The sequence below is a fragment of the Poeciliopsis prolifica genome, unplaced genomic scaffold (genome assembly GCF_027474105.1).
Source record: "Poeciliopsis prolifica strain line A6 unplaced genomic scaffold, Auburn_PproV2 SCAFFOLD346, whole genome shotgun sequence".
Taxonomy (NCBI): domain Eukaryota; kingdom Metazoa; phylum Chordata; class Actinopteri; order Cyprinodontiformes; family Poeciliidae; genus Poeciliopsis; species Poeciliopsis prolifica.
Window position 1 is genome coordinate 13,488 of NW_026562721.1, and position 20,233 is coordinate 33,720.

The window sequence follows — 20,233 nt, forward strand, 5'->3', positions numbered from 1 at the left end:
GAAATAAACCAAAAACCCAAACTCTGTTATGGCACGGAGTGTTGTCGGTGCTCTTAATTAGAATATTTTAATCAGCAATCACTCTGTACATTGATGTATTTACAGGGAGTTTGTGACAACTGAAAGCTGTAGTGCTTGTTAAGTCAAGCAGAATATCCAATATTGGATTTTCTCCAGTCTTATAAAACTTTCAATCAGTGACCTTCATCAACATTGAAAACATTAAAACACACAAGAATTATTTTTGTGAGCTCACCAAGAAAAGACAATTTTGTGCAATAGCTCTGCTTAGAAAAACAAACAAAAAACACATTTTGAAAGAAAATCTGTGAAGAGAATGCAAGCCAGAAAAAATGCTCATTTTAAGCTAAAAATGATTACCATTCTTTAAAAAAAAAAACTCTTAATATGCAAGAATACAACTTTAACTGATGAAATTTGATGTTTAAATGACATACAAGATCATTTCTCAGCAGCTGCTGGGACTGAGCGACTGCACTTGCTTTCAGACAGGCTGCGAGGAAAAGGAGAGCGAGAGAGGCAGGGAGGGAGGGAAGCGGCGCACACACACACACACGCACACACACACGCGCACACACACACACATCTCAGCACTGATTCATGAGTTGGCTGCAGTCTGCTCAGCCTACCTGTTGGTCTGACGTCGGGCCCCCGGCTGATCGTGGACCTGATCGCGGAGTTTGGGGCTTAAAACCGACTGAACCCGGAGCGGATGAGGAACCTAAACATGTTTCTACGGTTATTAGTTTGGACTGCTCTGGCCGCGTACCGCGGGGCGCCGACCTGCGACGGATTTAACGTGGATGTGAAGTTTCCTGTGGTCAAACAGGGGAAAACCGCCGGCAGCTTGTTTGGGTTCTCGGTGGCTCTGCACAGACAGACCAAGGGCTCCGACAGATATCTGTGAGTCGCTCGTGTTTCACCCGATTGTACCAGCAGGTTTGTCAGCAGGGATCCGGTGTTTCAGCCATTACCTGGCCGAGGCGGCGCACACTCACCTGCGGACAAGCCGAGCCTCTGCGCGGTGTCCAGATGCGATCAGCTGGTCCCGCCTGGTCCCTGGGGGCCACTTCACTCCACTTCTCAAAACCAGAGCAGATGGAGAAAGGTGGCTTCGTTTTTTTCTTTCGTCCAGGTCGGAAATTGTCAAGAGGGACGTGTAGAACCAGGGCCGGCCCAAGAGCGTACGAGGCCCTGAGCAGAGTTTAACGTGGGGGCCCCTTTTTTTGTTTCTTTTGCTTCAGACAGATTTTAACTCCTTGTGCAGAAAATGTGATGCAATTTTAGACACAGGCAAGAAGAAAAGGAAAAAAACTTCACTATAACAAAGTAACTAATTATTTAGTAATCTAACAATTACTGAATATTGATTAATATGTTTGAGTTAAAGGAAAATATTTTTTCATGGCTAATATTTAAACAGCCTATAAAAATATACTTCATATTGTCCCATGATGCCATTAAGTTCCTTTACTGTAAGTGTCCTTTCACCATGACCAGCAAGTCCATTAAACTCAGCTTAGTTTGGTTTTTATTAATATGGCAGCAATTCAGATCAAATGTTGTCTCAAAGCACATTTTCAAAAAAAAAAAAAATCCCATCTGATTAATATGCAGAAATATAGTCAGTTCAGCCTGATCAGATAGAGATTCAAAGTCAGTTATGCACATTTGAATTTGATTCTAAATAGAATAAATAAATATGTCCCATTAATCGCACCATATGTACATGATGTGCAGTGACCATTAAGAACATATAGACATGTTGCAAGATGACAGCACATCAAGATCCTGCATAAAAGCTGGATGATGGCTGTCATTACCTGTCAAGTCGTCAATATAACTCTCTAGATCTTAAATCTACACATAATGCACAGAAAATAAAGGGACAATGTATGTTTGTACTAATTGTCAAAATTACGTCAACTAGACAGGTTCAAGAAAAGTTTTAATTCATAAAAAGTAGCAAGGGAAGTAGGTCAGTAGTGCTAGCTTGACTTTAACAACCTTAGCATGTAGACGTGCTGCAGGATTACTGCGTTTCAGTTCCGGCAAAAACTCAAAGGGGAACGTTCACGCTGACTCTCTGACACAACAACAGTAGGAGTTTAAATGAGATTATCTGTTTCAATCGTCGTGGTAACAGGTCTGTGTGTAGAGTAGCTGACACAGAAAGTGAGAAAAGATAAAAAGTGGTTTTGAGTTGTTCCTCTGAGGTTTTTCTGTTATTTTCTGTTTGCTCTGATGCGCAAACACTAAATGAATAACAGCTAAACCTCCGGGGTTCACTCTGCTAACTGAAATGCTCCAGCGCTGCTGTGGACGCCAATTAAAACAATCCTCCTTTTGCCCTCTAACTTCAGGCATGTGCATGTAATTTCCACACGTAAACAATAACATGCAACATACATATTTACAAAATGCTCTGGAACAAAAGGAGAGTGTCATTTCGCTTTGCAGTGGAACGTCACAGAACTAATGACTTTCACTGGAAGCAGGTCAGGAACAGGATGAGACACGTTTTGCTCTGGCTGACACAGGGCGGGCTTCAGCAAGTTGTCAAAATAAAATGTGTCTCCTAAGGCTATGTGCAACTCGGCTTTACATGAGCAGGACTCTCCCTGCTGCCTTTAAGTTGCAACAATTTAATTCACATGTTGCATCCAGCATTTCCAACAAAACAGCTGTTTAGAAGTAGTTGCCAATCAGTGAAATATTGCTAATGTTTTGAAAATATTTGCCATTTTAAGGGCTTTTTTCACTTTTACACTTTGAAATGAAAAATGATTGCAGTACAGTATACACTGTATGTTGCACAGTGTAGCATAGACGAGAATATCCTGGACAGTGAGTGTGTGTAACAACAAGCTCTCTCAAACTTTCTCCAGATGAATGAAATTCTTTTCAACTCCGCAGTCGTCTGGTTTTGGATTTCATTCGGCCAATCACAGCGGCCTATCCATCCTTGATCACAGAGCATCTCCATAAACTTCTCTTATCTGCGCTGCAGTTCTGCTTTGATACAGGAAGAGACTTGTTGACCTCTTCCTCTGTGTGGTGAGCAACCATGCAGAGCTCACCGCTCGCTGGTTTAATTTCTGCAGCGTGCCAGACCGAATATGTACCAAAAACATTGGTTCTGTTAGCGGGTCGGGTCGACGTGCTGTCCCAGCTCCACGCCTCAGGGGTCGTTGCCATGCAAGGTCGCCCTACATGGAGGAGAGAGTGTGGGGGCAAAATAAAATGTAAAATAGTTGGAAATGAATGCAGGTAAAGATCAAGAGTTATGTTGCAGTCTTTGGGATGCCTGAAGATGGTATTGCAATTGTAGTATTGGTTCAGTAAAGGATTTTGTCTTGTGTTTCTCTTTGCTGTGTGTTGGAAGCCAGGCGGCTGAGTTAAAAAATTATTTCACGCAGCTGCTATTTGCTATTTATAGAGCATTATTATTATTGTTTTTTTTTACAGAACTTAATTTACTTTAGCAATAAATTCCCACTTTCTGTTCATGAGAGAGATTTGTGCACTCTGCATGTCTTGTGGTGGTTTATCATTTTTATCTCCAACACCTACATTTTCCTCCCTTCTCCCTTGTAAGCTGAGGTTTTGTACAAACTGTATAAATCTGTAAAGACACATAACAAAGTGCTGATGGAGTGTCTGGCTCTTGATGTTGTTCTTGCGTCGCTGCTTCAAAGAGTCGTTGCTGTCTGCTTCAGAGTTATTTGATGAAGGCAATAGGCTAAGAATACTGATTTGTGCAATAGTTTCAAACCACCTCAATTTCATAGCATCTGGTTAGTCAAAGTCATTTGTAATCATTCAATTTTTTACACATTTGCTGTTTGGTGTCTACACCTGACCAGTGCAGCATACTGCAGAGTGTGTGGCTAAAAATAAGTAAATGGGATGACTAGACAAGACCTTTTTGTCCCGTGTGTTGGGTTTGTCCCTCTTGGTGGTGGACGCTTTCGCCTGTAGTTGATTGAACCCACAACGGTAGAGAAAGCATCTGAAAGTCAGTAACATCAGACAGAGACACACATGGTCAGGTATAGAACCAAACCGATGTCTTTTTTTTTTAGTTTATTACTGTATCATTTTTCAGTTGGTGTTACAACATAAAAATGAAGGCGTCTGTGTCTTCTTAACTGAGGGCTGTTGTCAAAGTCAGGTCTAATTTAAAAGGTTTTACGCCAATGGCTGATATGTCAGCATCTATGCACCAAAACTTTGGAACAAACTTCCAGAAAACTGTAAAACAGCGGAAACCCTGACTTCCTTCAAATCTCAAGTAAAAACACACCTGTTTAGAGTTGCATTTGAAATGTAATATGTATGGATTTGATTTTGTGGATATGTATGTAATTTTTTTTTTTTTTTTTTTTTTTTTTTTCCTGTTGTGGGCAACGGGGCCCGGCGAATACCCGTGGTTAAACGGACGGCGGAGTCCGGCGGTAACAGGCGCTTAAATTCCGTGTCAAAGGGAAGGGGGAAGAAAGGGAAAGAAGAGGGAAAGTGGAAAAAAGGGAGAAAGAGAAGAAAGGGAATGGGGGAAAAAAAAAAAAAAAAAAAAAAAAAAACCTTGGTATTTTATTCTATGTTGCATGCCTTCGTGTTTTGTGTTTATGATGTAAAGCACTTTGAAATGCCTTGTAGCTGAAATGTGCTATACAAATAAAATTTGATTGATTGATTGATTGATATGTCAACTAATAAGTTGAGTTTAGAATCTTATAAAGCTCACACAAAGTGCTTAATGTATATTAATTATTGATTAGGATTCATTGAAAGTATCAGGCGAAAGTCGGGCTGCTTAGAAAGGACATCAAGGATGACTCAAGACTTTGCTACGGAATATAAACTAGTCGCAACAAATCATGGGTGTCATGGGTGCTTTTCCACACGAGTCAGAAAGACAAGTATGATAATGATCATGAAAGTGTAGATTGAAAGTGTCCGTCCCCTAAATGCAGTCGTAAAGTTCTCTTTATCCTGTTCAAACCAAATATTCCAGATTCCTGATTCCTGGTGCAGCTGACAGGAAGAGTGGGAGTTTGGGGTCCAATAGGAAGCTGGCAATACTTCTGGGAGTCAATGTTGAAGATACCTGAGGCCATTTTGCAGTGGGGTGTCTATCTTCACTCTCTCTCTGTTGTTGGATCTCTGTTTCTTTTTTGTTTTGGTTGTCCTCAGATGAGGAGGGGAGGAGGGCCTGGGCAGTCAGCTGGCCACCTATTGGCTCTTCCATTTCTTTGACCCTGTGGTATGCTTGGAATGTATTAGTTTTCTGTGCAAAGTCACAACCTGCCAGGTTTCAGGTTGAGGCAAGCTGCAAGTGAAAATGATGATGTCGGAGCATAAAAGCAACAGCAAACAAAAAAAAACACACGAAAGGGACTAAGAGTTGAAGAGTCCCTGCATTTTCTAAGAGTTGAGGCAAATGGTTCATCAGACCGATGAGTCGATGAATATTTAATTGGAGCTAAAATGCGTTTGATTTTTCTGCATGGTGTCTGTGTGACTGCCTGAGGCCATAAAAACCAGACGTTTATCTCGTCGGGGTCTTCCCCTCAGCGCTGTGAGGTGCAAATTAAACTGGTATGTTCCAGCATACACACTAATCTGATGTTCAGTCAGAACACGCAGAAGAAACAGGTTCTGTTTTTCTTTCATGCCACAGAGTTAGCCGGAATTAAAGAGGATGTCATGTCAGACTCATCAGTACTTCCTGTGTTGAAATGCAGCTACTGTAACAGAATACTCACTCTGTGCAACCAAAGTCCACCTTTGCTCTGATAAAGACACATCATAATGCACCAGAAACTAGTGAGAGGCGGAAACACCGATCCTTCATTGTGCTTGAATAATGCTTGTTTGTTTGGCAGTAACAAGTTGGCAACTAAGTTTTACAGAGAAGTGCGAGTTTTGGATCAACCTTGTGATTTATGCGCTGATTAGGTCGTGACCTCCCTACGTCCGTTTCATAGGGGATCACTTTGGACAAACATTCTATCATGTAGAGAAAACAATAACTGTACTCTCTGAAGACACAGCAAGATAATTATGCTGATTTTTGACCCAGTTTTCCCTTCTGACACTCACCATGGTTCTGAAGGTAATCTTAGGAGATATTCTTGCAGTATGTGGTGTGTTAAGGGTGATCTGATCCACTCGGAAAGACGTTGGAACCGATCCGGTCTAAAGTTGAGGATGTTCAACTTTAGATCGACATGCTGGATTTTTTGGGCCCGATCTCAATGCGTGGAGTGTTTCTTTAGGACAAACAAAAGCATAGACTGTTGAATGTGACTTTTAGCCAATCAGAAAGCGAGATGACAGAAACATGGAGGGGAATCCAAAATACACAGAAGACAAAACAACTGGCATTGGAGAAATTCTGGTGGACAATGGAAATGCTAGTTTTTATCGTCATGTGATTGATCTTTCAATTATAAAAACCAAACACATGTGATGCTAATAACTGCACCAACATACTGACCAATCCAGTGCTGCCAACTGACGTGACGCTAGACAGGATTGATTGCGCCCCCATGTGGAAGTAGAGCGACTCGCCGACCAGAAAGTGCAGTTATAAAGTGAAGGTCGTGTAGCTCACGGTGCCACCTCTGACATTTGGTGAGACATTTTTGCTTCATCAGCCAACATTAGGGCTAAAACTATTGAAAATGTTTCACATACCAGGTCCATTGTGTGTTAAGCCCAATGCTCTGATCTTAAATGATGAATCTTTAAAAAAATAAATGTGTTATGAGCTTGCAAGGGAACTTTGATTCAGAGACATTTTTTGTTTTGTTTTTTCTTTAATATCTCCTTAACTTTGTGATACATTTCTGGTCTAATTTCTGTTTGCTAAATAACAAGGCAATGAATTTTATGCTGTTTTTGACAGAAACCTTCATACAGACAAACATGTGGTGGTTTGTCTGTATGAACTGTTGTACTGAGCCATGAAGGAAGTTGATGACAGGTATTTGTCCATCTTTTACATGTCTCCAGACTCGGTTTGGATTTTGGAAATGATATAAACTCCATTCTGCCCTTTAAATGCTCTGGATAAATTGTGCCTTAAGAGTATGATCCCCAGTGACAATACTCAACCATTTTTTTCAATTACTTTCCACCAAATCTCTATGACCACAGAGCATTTGTGATGACAAACTCAGACAATTCTGTCAGGCTGCTGATTGGTCGGTTGCTGACAAACCCACTGGATTGATTAACAGATGGCATCATGTCAATAGCTTAAAGAAGGCACCTAATTAGTCAATAGAGTCTCTGTGTGGATTCAGATCTCTGTTCGCATCCTTCTTTGACGTGAAGGTCCCTGGAGTTCATTAGAGAACATTAGTGAATAAATGGCATCATGAATATTAAAGAACACCTGAAGCTGCCATCTGAAATGAAAAGACAGTGGCGCAACAGCAAACCAACCAAGATATGACCGTTCTCATGAAACTGCTCAGTGACACTGGAGGAACTGGAGAAACGTACCACTCAGGTGGAGAAACGGTCAACAGGACAACCAGTAGTCATTTACCACTGCATGGGTCAGTGGTAAAAAGAAAGCAACTGGTTGAACAAACTACAATGTATCCGAAACGCTCTACACACAGCAAACTTGTGAACTTTGACCTAGATGCAGAATGCAACATTTTGTGGAAAACTGATACTGAAATACTGAGTCTTAAGATGGATGGTGCTGTACATGTGTGCTGTTAGAAAAAGACTCCTTCCAGTGTCGGAACGATGCTGATAGATTTGCACGTGGCATTGATCCAACATTCCTCTGTGCACAGAGGCTGGTGCTCTTTGTCTGTGGAGTGTGTCTGTGGGAGAACGATGGAGCTGCCGCCATAAATCACCTTCAGATGCTTACGTTTTGTACTCTGAGAGCCAGCACTTTTACATGACAGTAAGCCAGCACTTACTGATCTGCCACAGTGCAAAGGAAGCTTTGTGACGTATGGAGTTGTGTTAATGGCGCTTTGCAAAGTCCCAGTAACTGCCTTCATAGCTTGTAAATGGCAATTTATGAGATTGTGGTCTGTTTTAAGCAGGTTTAATAGGTCATTTATGGTATGTGTTCACTTTTTAAATGGCAAATTAGAAATGTTAAAAAATGTAAGTAATAAACAAATGGCTACCATGTCCGGCAGCCTGACTGACGTCTTGTAATGCAATGTTGAAAGCTTTGCAAGTCAGATTTCACACCTCCTGCTAATCTCTGCAGAGAAGATATTCAAAGGAGAGACTTTTATCGACCAAAGTTCCTGTTGTGAAGATTGATTCTGTCTTCTGGAACAGCAGCGTGGAGAAGCAGGTGCCCTGAGGGGCTAAAGATAGCTACGGCTACATGAAGCTTAAAAAAACAATATGCTTCAACAACTTCATTCTTCAACCTTGAGGGGAAATAATCCAGGCGTATGAGGTTACATCAGTGTGCACTCAGGTGAAGTGCACTCAAAATTGTGGTGCATCCAAAGAACATCTAAATGAATGCTTGTCTATTTAAAAATATCTATATTTATATGAATGACATGTCATGTAAAAATCTGTGAAAATGTGTTAAGGGTTCTCCAAATCGGCTGCCAGCAGCAGATATTTCACAGACATACCTGTGTTTTCCTTATTTTTATTAATATTCAGGGTCAGTTCAGGTTGCCCACTGCTGTGTCAGTGAAAGTTTTTAATCAGTCTCATGCCTTCTCCCCGCCTGAGGTCAAAATGTCAACGGTCACTGATACTCTGGGTCCCGTATGCACAATGTTAGCTAGCATGGAGGTCACAAAGCGACATGCGTTCATGAGGAGCCCAGCCACGTTTGTTTGTGTAAATGTGCATTCCAGTGTGCATGCATGCGTTTGCATGCAGTTCTCTATGTGACCTGGCTCAGGGTTTGTTTGTTTGTTTGTTTGTTTGTTTGTTTGTGTAAGTAAATGCAGGGTGACGAGGAACTGGGAAGCATTAAGCGCCTTAATGCCAGAGACATTGTTGTTATCTGACCCAGAAGCTGCAGATTAAGGTGCAGTTCTCCATCTTTTGGTGCCTGAGATCTTTAGCAGCAAAAAATAAATAAAAAAAACAGATCAGAAGATTTTTAATATCAATTTTGTGTTTAATTACTGATAATTGGCTACTTTCAGAGAACTTCAGGAAAGTGGTAGAAGTATCTGTTTCTGGTAATGTTCTTCACAGAGTCACATTGTGACTCTTAGAAGCTAATAGTGGATAGCTGTCTCTAACAAACATGGTTCACATAGCTTGTCGACTTTAGTTTTTAAACAGCCTTACCTTCAATAGAGATACGTAGCGATACTTTAGTTTTCTTGTAACGACTGCGTTGTTTGCAACCAGGAATATTCTCCAACAGAGGAGTTTGTCAGTTTTATGCTAGAGGAAAATGTAGTGGAACCTTTTTCAGCCAGCTGACAGGTAGACTCTGGTCACCATCCCATGGGATCTGCCAGGATCGTCTTCTTCATGGTGTTTTATCTATTAAATGTTCTGTCCTGCACCTCTAAATACATGCGAAAAACAATTTGAGAAAATACTAATACTAATATTTGTATCACAGTGTTGTTGGTAGAAACTGGTAGAATCTGAACACAGGTGGATGTGTTGCTGATGTTGGTAAAAATTGCCTCCCATGTTCCATTTCTCTGCCTGGGTCTGGATGTGTTCCCCTCCTGTTACTGTTTTACTAAAGGCAGATGGCGGGCTGAAGACAGGAAGTTTGTCCAGACGAAACAACCAGATCCAGAATCATGGACCAGTGATCGTTGATATTTCACCTTACCGTGATCAGTACACTGGTTCTGCGCTGTCCTCCTTTTCATTACTGATTGTGTCTCTTCATCCCTTTTGCATCAGATGTTAGAGGAACTGCTTGGCATCTCTCGTTGCTCATAAAAAAATACTGAGCATAACCAAATAAACCCAAATGAAGAACACCTTAGCATGTGTGTTGTACTTCCTGTTTTGAGTTCCACTTTTACCTTCGACTATCTTCAGCGTCCACCAGGACTATGAATCTGGTGAGAAACAATAAGTTAAGGGAGAGTTCATGTTAGGATCAATCAGACGCTGTATTCCCACTACCAAATCAGTCACAGTGAGGCCAACAGCAGCACATCTTGTTTTCTCTCTGGATCAGTCGTTACAACATGACGGTTGAATAAAGAGATCAAACTCAGTCCCTCTATTGTCCTCATACTTACTGTGATCTGCAAATTGAGTTACGGTGTTCAGCGTTTTCTCCATTCATTTGCTTAGTGGCTCTAACAACAACGAATCAACAGAGTCCCGCCTGCTGGTTCTGAACGAGGCAGGCGGGCGATTGTTTTCCTACGCTTATTGATGGATCATCCCGTTTGTTCCCGTCTTCACATGTTTTCCTTTCTCATGAGTCACCAGACATGGGATGTGTGGTTTGATTTGACATTGATATGTGATCAAGATGTGTCAGCGCAAACCTGCAAAATCACACCAGCCTGGACGAGTCAAACTCTGAACGTTTGATTCATTTCTGCAACAATGAAAAGACCAGATGAAGAACGTCTGTCTCTCATTTTCCTGGAAGGTTCTTTGGATTTTACGGTTTTGGTCTCCATTACCGTAATCAGTTCCCATGAACTATGGTAAAGTCACATATCTTGCCTTCAGATCTTACTGTCTTGTCTGCGATGGATTGTGGTTTGGCTTGTAGAAACAGATTTCATTACGGCTCTCTCATCTTTCCCTGCAGTGGGTCTAAATGCAGATGGAGAAATCCTCTCTATTGTTATACAACATGTTTAAGCAAAGAACAAGTTGTAGGTTTTGTCTGTGTTTATCACGAATCCTTGAGTGGAAGGCTGTTTTGTTTTTTTTCCCGTTCTTGAGCAAGATGCACATCTTGCTTTGGGTGGAGAGTTGTACCGCGTAGCCTGGACCATCTCTGCGCTCCGGCGCTGCTCTGCAGGCCGAATTACAAAAATAAACTTGCTCAATGGAAAAACTTTTGAAAAACTCACATTGTTAAAATGTAGAGATTTTTTTGGGAGGGGGAGGGGTACAGATGGGCTGTTTCAAACATAGTGCATTTCACAAAACTACAATGGAAACCATTTTTTCGCATCATGGCGTGACACGTTTATGACCGACATTGCGTGAGCAAATTTATTCACGATTGTAATTGCATTTCTTATTTATCGGCCATTGCCAAATTGTGTTTTTTCAACATCAGCAGAATATCTACAAAGTATTGCACACATTTGTAATGGAAACATGTAGTGAAAACGGATCAGTGTGTTTTGGGGTTTTGCTGTATTTTGAGTCATCAGGATGACTCAAAATGTCCGACCCCTTTATTTACAGGGATTAGAGACCACTGCCTGGAAATAACTAAAATCCACAAATAACTTGGACTTCCTCTTAAAACAGTTAGAATTACCTATTTTAATAGAATACATCATAATATGCATTAATACACAGATTTGGAACCATGTTCCCATGTCTTCCTCATCTCTGGTCTTTGGCTCAGAGCTCCACAGAGCTCAATGATAGGAGACTTTTATAGATACTTGCTTGGATATGTGATGATTCTGAAGCACATTTTGTTTTGTCTGAGGAACATGATATTACAGGCTGCGTCCTGCTTGAGCTTCACCGTATCTAATCAGCTGAAGTGAACCAACTTTGCGTGTTTTCCTCTTTTGGTGGGAAACGATGGTTGTCAGGACATGATCCCCAAGGGATGTAAATGAGACTCCTCAGGTTTTGTTGTTTGTTGTTCTTTGCATTTTTTTTCTTGCCTTGATAAAATCCAGTAACTCAGTGAAAACGCACCTTTGTGTTTAGACCCACCGCGAGAAAGATTAGTTCAGATTAAAACGCAGTCGTGTGTTGAAACGGCTCAGTCAAATTCGGCGATACTTAAAACCCGACGTTTGCTGATACTTTTCATCCATTCTGATTGAACCTGTGCTGTTTTGCGAAGACAAATGATCAGCAATGTCGATCTTTAAGCTAATAGAAACATGCCCACTTTTTGGCAAAGTGAAACCATGACAGGATTATGCCAGAAAAAAAAATTGCACTCCAGTGTGTGTGTCTCAAGGACTGGAGTGGGACTGGGATTGGGATTATCTGAACAATAGAAGAACTGGAAAAGTTGTCATTTGATTGATTGCTGCCTCTGTCATGACTGACAATGAAATGAAAAGGATTTGAGTTTCGGTAGGTTCTCTTCTCCTTCGGGTCAGGAGTCACGCCCTCTGAAAAACAAGCCGCTCCAAACCTTATCTGAAAGTTAATCACCGTCCCTGGTTAGGCTGGTTTACTTGTGCACGGCACACTAACAGCAGCTATAATGATCCAGCTCCATAAATGAGAGTTAAACAATAAACCAGGAGCTCAAAGTTCCCTGCTTTGTTCAGTCCTGCGTTTACTTCCTTCATTTGTGTTTCTCTTTTTGTCATTTGTCACTAAGACATCTAGTTGTGTATTTATTTTTTTTTTGTATTTTATCTTTTAATTGCTACAACTAGTCATATATGTGACAATGTTTGAAGAAAAGGGAAAGATTACTGTATGCAAGCAATATTTCTTAAAGGGGCGGTGTAATGTGTTTTCCAGGCACATACATGATTTATAACGTAATCAAGTAACTATGTAACCTTAAGTTGTTAATAAAAAACAAATATTAACCCTTGTATTATGTTGAGAAATAATTACATGTATGATGTTGTGGGTCATTTTGACCCGTATTGTGTAATTCATCTCAAAACAATCAAAAATGAAGTCAAACTAGTCAGAACTTTATTTTAGATTATATACACAGTTATGAGAGATGAGAAGAACAGATACACAACTTGAACACTCTTGAGGGTTGGAGATGTCTCACACATTTCTGTGTTAACGAGCCACAATGATCTTTATCTGTATCCTGAGAGTGGTCATCATTGTGTCCCAATGATGGGACATCAACGGAAGACTCCCAGAACATCCTGTAATGTATTGGTCAATTGTTTGCATGTCTGAGTGAGAAAGCCAACCTCTTTGTGTATTCACATAATAATAAAAGGCAGTTGGGGACTGAGAGCCGACGGCTCTTTTCCCCTTTTCTGTGGAAAAGTAATCTGTGTCTTCACCCTTCGACCTGTATACTCCAGCTAACACCAGAATTTTGATGTAGGCATACAAACCAGTTGGATCCAGTTGTTTCCATTTTTCTTGAAAGAAACGTCTCCCCTCCAAGTTGGTCATCTCAAGAATTATCTTCTCTATGGGTGGGGATATGAAAAGCTGAAATGCTGATTCAATGTCAATAACTCTTGTGACGGAAAATCTTGTTGGACCAGGAGTCATTTTGATGACATTAGAAGATGACAATCTGCCTTGGCTTTGGTGTGGTGATGATGACCATCTTATCTTACCATCTTTAGATGTCCACGTCCCCTTTGTGAATGAGAATAGTTGCGTTTCTTGATTTTCATCTGATGAAGAATCGTCCTCTGAATCTTCCTCATCTTGGGAAAAATGACAATCTGGATCATCAACAGCATTGTCCTCTGGCTCTGAAGGATCTTCCGTCTCTGAAATTTCTTCATCGACATCGCTATCCCAATTCAAAATCTTCAATGAAGCTTCTTCTTCTGGAGCTCATTTTGGATGTATCTCTCAAAGAAAGGACATGTAAAAGTGACAAGGAGAGGGAAGAGAAAGTCCCTCCTCCACACACACCTGGTTCTCAATAACTATTCTGAGGCAATCAAAACCAATCACATCAAAGAGGCATGTTTTTTTTGTATTTAAACGGCTACTTTATGTCTGGGTCAAAATGACCCACAACATCATCTTTTTACACAAATTGTGTGCAGACACTTCTCAACACATCAAAGACTCCAGATTTTACTCAGAAGTTCATGACCCTAGATGAGGAAAAGTCACAAAATTTCATGAAAAAAAAATAAGAATAACCTGCACTTTGGTCAACTCAAAAATTGAAACGGGTCAAATTGACCCGAGCATAACAAAAGGGTTAAATGAAGAACTGGAAAAGTTATTCATTAAAGAAGAACTTTTCCTCAAATGAAGAAACATTCATTTAACTTCTCTTCATTTAAATGTGACTTAAAATAAATTTTACTTCGTAATTTCACACTTTGAAATTGGGCTTCTGTCTCTTTAAGAAGCTCCCATCATTTCTGAGACTCAGCCTTCAGGAAGTCATAACAACATGGCTCCTCTATTAACTCTTTAACATTGTTTTTACCAGCAATGCTCTGAGAAGAAGCTCCTATAATGAGCTCAGCTGATGGGCAGTTTTATCAGGTGTTTGCTAATTGCTGCTGGCTAGTCTGAAGGAGCTGAGTGGGGGAGTTGTGGCGAAGGGCTGCTCTGTGAGGTGGAAGTTCAGAAACTGCAGCTCAGTAGGAGAAGCTTTGATTAAATAGCATTCTAACATGGTGTAAATAAGAAAAAAAGGGGCAACTTTGCATAACTATGTCCCTTTAAAACAAAAATGTCTCAAAATCGAACAAAGAGAAAATAAAGTGGAGAATTTGTGATCCTTAGAAAAATGGCTAACCCAAAACCCTGCAGTTATCCTTAAGGAATATATTCAGTTTTTATTGTTTTGTGGGTAATCAAAAATGAAATTGTGTATTCCTCGTTTAGGAAACAGCTCATCTGCACTAAGGTTAGGATTATCTAACCAAACTGACTTTGTTATGTAGATAAACTGACCTCCACTTGTTTAGCTTAAGAAGTCGTGTGATTTTTCTCCCTGCTGCTGATAGGAATGCGGCTCCAAGTTCAGCTGCCAGCGTTCGCCATGGTGGCAAATGTTTGGTTTAGCCAGTCGTTCGGATCACTTGTTAGCCAGCGGAGGCGAATTTCAACATGTCAGAGGAGGAGGTGGAATGCAGCTGCCAGTTGCCCCTCGCCCCACTGACAGCCTGTTTATGAGGAGGTGATGAGCAGAAGGAGAGAACTCATTGTTGAGGTGGGACAGGAAATGAGATGATCTGTCATGGACGAGTCAGCCATCGGTTAGTCATCTGAGGAAGGTTTCTGCAGGACAAAACGTGAGGTCAAGCCTTCATGTAGACGAGTGGAATCATAAACCTGAAAAGCTTTTGTGGAAGTTTAAATCAGCAGGATTTTTCTAAAACAGAACAGGAAACGGAGGACAGCGCAGTGCATTCTGGGTAAATCAAACAAACGCTCAAGTTTGGCGCTGGCTGGAGACAAAAGACAAAAGAGAAATACAGCTGCTAAAATTTTATTCTGTTTCATTTTTGATTACATTTCCTAAATTCAGCTCAGTATCTTCTTCAGGGGTTTTTAGGTCGTCCCTTCCAGGTGCTGCAGCGCCCCCTGAGGCGAGGGAGTGAAGTGGTTTTGCAAACGGCTTGGTTGGTTGGACTCAGTGCAGCGTGAAAGAGAACCACACCAGGCAAAAATGTAACAAATGTTGCAATTTAATCACCAGTCGAACCCAGGCTCCCGTCTAACACACATCTGAGTCTGAGAAACAGAATGTCTCACAAGAAAGTAGAGTGTATGAGGCCTTAAGTCCATCCACAGGTGGGCGTCTGTTTAACTCAAATACAGTGAAATAATTCATCAGAATTTTGAAGTGATTTTCAAAGTTCTAAAGGAAAGGAAACAACAATGAATGTTCGAATAAAATACATCATGTGCAGTGTAAACAAAAACCTTTTCTGTGGGATTAACATAATTAGTTGCTGCAACCTGCTTTCCTCCATCTGAGATTATCGGCGTCCCTAAAGCCTGGGTGATTGGTTCCTGTTTGGTTAGACCAAAGTCAGCCGCCTGGCCTCAAAGTGTTCCTCCACTCGCTCTTTCCCACAAAAGTCTCTGACCTTGGATTGTGGTGTTTTGATACATTTGTTCTGCTCCCTGCTGAAAGAAACGGCCAGCACGAGAAGGCAGAAAGGACACGTCTGTTTCCCAGAAGTCTACCTTCTTAAACGCAGCTTGCATTAAAATGCAGGTAAAAAGATTGCGTCAATGTGTTTGCTTCAAGAAACGTTTCTGTCTGTCGATGCTTTAAACCTCTGAAAAATTATGGCTGTTGTTGGTGTTACTGTGACGAATCAACTGTAGAAAGGAAGAAGATTTTCTCTCTGATGTCAACAATCTTTAGATTGGTGCTCAGAATCTAAAAAATAGTGTTAGCGTTTGACCTGGATCTGTGTTGTCTAGCGAGCGAGGTGTAATCACCTGCTACACATATTAAACTGTCCTGCTATCAGATCAGTTCTGCTATCAGAGCATCCAAGCAAAGATTGAATTAATGTGAGGTTTATATCTGGTTGATAAGTCAAAGGGAAGTTTTCTCGCCTCTTGTGATGCTCTTGATAAGATTCCTGGTTTATATGGGGGCATTTTGTCGCTGCACTCCAAAACATCCCAGTTTGGGTTATTTTGCAAGCCCAGTCACATGATCAGCTGCATGACATCACAGGGAGGATCCACCACCACAAACAAACCACAACTTTTATTATGTTGCTAAAATGTGGCAAAACGCTCAGATTTAGGTCTGGTTTTAAAAACAAATCTTTATCCTTCTGGATTTCTTAGGAATTTTTATACTTTTGGTTTGTGTTTCAGGTTGCGTTCATTCAAAAATCAGTTGACATTTTAACACACATTGTTTGCAGGCTACCGCTAACCTGGCCATTCAAATCTTGCACACAGCTCAGTCTGGGATTTCTCCCATTCACATGGATTCCTGTGGTAGAATTTCTTCCGGGCCAATCAGCAAACAGGAGAAGTCGTGGATGATGTTGTCCATTTTCTGCGCTGTTTTGAATTGTTTTCTGCCAAGTGGCTGGTTCTTTAGCAGGCTAGGCTACTGCTACGCATGTTAACTTTTCATGTTTGTGTTTAGAGAAGTTTGGGGATGAAAAGATGTAAAAGTGGTGTGTTCCAAAGGACAAGGTAAAGTGGCACCAGCAGGTTGAGAAAAATAAACAAATAAAACAACAGAAGAGACTAAGAATGCTACAGCTGGCTAACCGCTACCAGCGCTAAAGTTAGCATCTGATTGGAGGTTGTTGGTAGAGGTAAAAAAGATATATATATATTTTACATTTGATCATTTCCAGTTTTAAGTGTAAAATACTTATTGATCCATTCTACACTGAACACTAATTATTTAAAATAGTTTGAGAAAAGCATTAAAGACACAAGATATGCACAAGTTATTTCTTGATCTGTTGGGACTTTTGTGATCCATGAAACTTTTCTTCTGTTATATTAAAAATCAAAACCGGGTCATTTTAAGTGCATTTAACGCCACATTGGTTCAAGACTAGAACTAGTCAGACCTGGACTGAAACCAGATTCATCACAGATGCTTTAAAACGCTGCTGTGATCTATAAAATATCACAAAACTCAATACTTTAGACTAGAAGAACCAGCAATGAGTGATTCTGATTTTGTTAAAAGAACAAACATGAACAGGAGGCGAAGCTGCACCACTTCACATCGTTTCTGCTCTCAGCTCACATCCTTCTCACTAGCTCTGTGTAAACAAGATTACACACACCTTTCACCTACAAAGTGCAGTGAATAAATCTTGTGCTTACGATAAACAGTGTGTGAACCCTGGCAGATGAGCAATTACTCTACTTCAAAGTTCACTTCTGTGTTAAAAGGTTCTGGTGTAGGGAGTGTCCATTTGTCAGTGGTGTGTGTGTGTGTGTGTGTGTGTGTGTGTGTGCGCGCGTGTCTGTGTGTGTGTGTGTGTGTGTGTGTGTGTGTGTGTGTGTGTGTGCCCGTGTTTGAAGCCTAGACTTGCTCTGACCGCTTCGCTCTCTTTTTTTGTTTTGTTTCTTGTATTTAAAAGGTCGCGCAAACTGAAATGACCTTTTCTTTGAGCTTGTTATGGTGAAGGAACTCTCAAGCGTCTCAGGTGTCACTCTGCTTCCTTTAAGCTGCCTCGGGAATAATTTGTCAGATCTTTTTCCATCATCTTTCTCCACAAACGCGGTCTGAAGTGTTGCTTGTCCCTCTGTCTGTGTGTCCCTCCAGGCTTCTCGTCGGGGCGCCCAAAGAAAAAGCAGATTCTCTTCCAAACGTCAACGAAACGGGCGCCGTGTACGCCTGTCCAATCAGCGAAGACCCCACAGACTGCACCAGGATTTCTCTGATCACATCACGTAAGGATGATGCACAGCTGCCTGACAGAATTACCTGCACTGTTTAGATTTTTTTTTTTCCGCAGAGCCACCTGGTGGTCAAAATGATCCATTTCATGTGCATTTCCAGATCCATCAACTGGTTGTGCTGAACTTTTACATCAGTTTTGATAATAAATTTTTGTTTAGTGATGGACGTAGGCATCCAAAAACCTGAACATTGTTTCATCTCAGTGTTTGTGCATATCTGTTGTTTCTTTTTATGAGCTTAAACCTTTTTTTTAACTGTAAAAAGTAGATGTGATTCATTAATTACATACTCTTCAAATGAACTTGATTCAAAATTTTAATTGCGTTCCACTGTAGTTTCAATAATCGCAGTGATGGGGAATTTTTAGCGAGTACCTAAAGAGTCAAGTTGCAAAAATATATAAAATGCTGTAATTACATGTATTTAGGTGGGGAAAAATGATGAAACTTGATTTTATGAACGAAGAGGTGGAGGGAGGATTAATCACTGACTGAATACCTGCAAGAGAAAGATTCTCCTCTGAAACTTTTCTTTGAAATCTGTCAGAGAATCAAACAGGCTGTCTTTGTGTCTCGTACTTGGAACCATTTTGCCCACGATTCAAAATAAGACTAACTCTGAACCCATGTGACAAATTCACAGCTGACCGTCGGAGGGGGCATGTGGCTGGGGCGTGACGGTGGCCAGCCAGCGGAGCCTGAAGGAGGGACGCGTGCTGGTGAGATGACTCCCTGTTCACTGCACTAATCAGCGCCTGCAGTATGCCAGTGATACCAGTGAGGTCACACTGCCACAGCTCAGGCCAACCTCTGCTGTCGCTGGTGACGCAAAAATGTTTAATTCAGAGAGTGGAATTCTATGACATCGCTAGCTTTAAAACCGTGGCTTCCTGTTTGCAGGCGTGTGGCCATCGTTACGTGAAGATCAGCATAGGCCAGTGGCGGATGATCGGAAAATGCTACGTAAGGAGCAACGATCTGACCTTGGACAACAGCGATGACTGGCAAGCTGATACTTATGAGCGCTGTAACCCTGCAAACGACCACAAGAAGGACGGGGTGTGCAACCTGGGCATCTCCGGTGGCATAACTGAGACCGACGTCGTCCTCGGCACCCCGGGAAGCTATAACTGGAAAGGTGGGATGCTGGGAGCTGCCAGCCGAGCTTCAGTCTTGAAACCAAACCACTTTCCTGTCTTGTAATTGTCTGTTTCCTTTGCTTTAAAGGGAATGTCCATCTAACCTGGAGAGATCCAAATCCAGACAACTTTGGGAACATTATTCAGAAAACAATAGCTGACGAGAATAAAAACAACATCTATATAGGTGAGTTCTTATTCTGTGTTAAATGACAAACGCAATTAAAATCACACGTGAAAATGTTTGTTGATGCCATGCCATCATCCTCCAATCTCTTCCTGTTGTCTTCTTTCTGGTGGTTTGCGACAGTAATAACATCCGGTTGTGGATCGTGTGACTTGTGTGTCTGGGAAAAATAATTTGTTTCCATTCCCTTTTTGTGAAATTAACCTATTTGGTACGCCTGAAAAAGCCATCTCATCCTAACGCCAAAACATTTTTTTTTTTTTTAGAAATTGCTGTTCTTCCCTTAAGCAGGTTTACTCCAGAAATGTCAAATTGTCAATGGACTAATGGAAACACAGTTTCACTGTTTTTATATATGATTGGCGTGCACAGCGTTGTGCCGGTGATTGAAAACACCTGCTTTGTTTTTCCAGGTTATTCAGTTCTCGAGGAGCGAAAACTGCTGAGTCGTGACCATCACACTGTTGTGACAGGGTCCCCCAGGGATGAGTCCAAAGGCTCCGTGATGTTGGGAGAACAGACTCAGGACAAAATCCAGATAATTCAGACCATCCTGGGAGAACAAGTGGGATCCTACTTCGGGAGCAGCCTGGCTGCCACCGACCTCAACAATGATGAGTATGTCTGTGCTCCGTCTGTGGGGATTCTAACTGTTCACTTTTACTTTCATCCACTGTGA

General features: G+C 41.2%; 1 protein-coding gene across 1 annotated transcript; it reads left to right on the forward strand.

Annotated features, from left to right (window-relative positions):
- Window positions 1-593: 593 nt before the first annotated feature.
- LOC129357936 (integrin alpha-3-like) lies at window positions 594-20,172 on the forward strand (the record flags this gene model as incomplete). Its single annotated transcript, XM_055026862.1, has 6 exons — window positions 594-924; window positions 18,092-18,260; window positions 18,885-18,947; window positions 19,129-19,366; window positions 19,456-19,554; window positions 19,968-20,172. Coding segments are annotated over exons 1-6 (965 nt in total), but the record flags the coding sequence as incomplete, so codon positions are not given.
- Window positions 20,173-20,233: the final 61 nt, after the last annotated feature.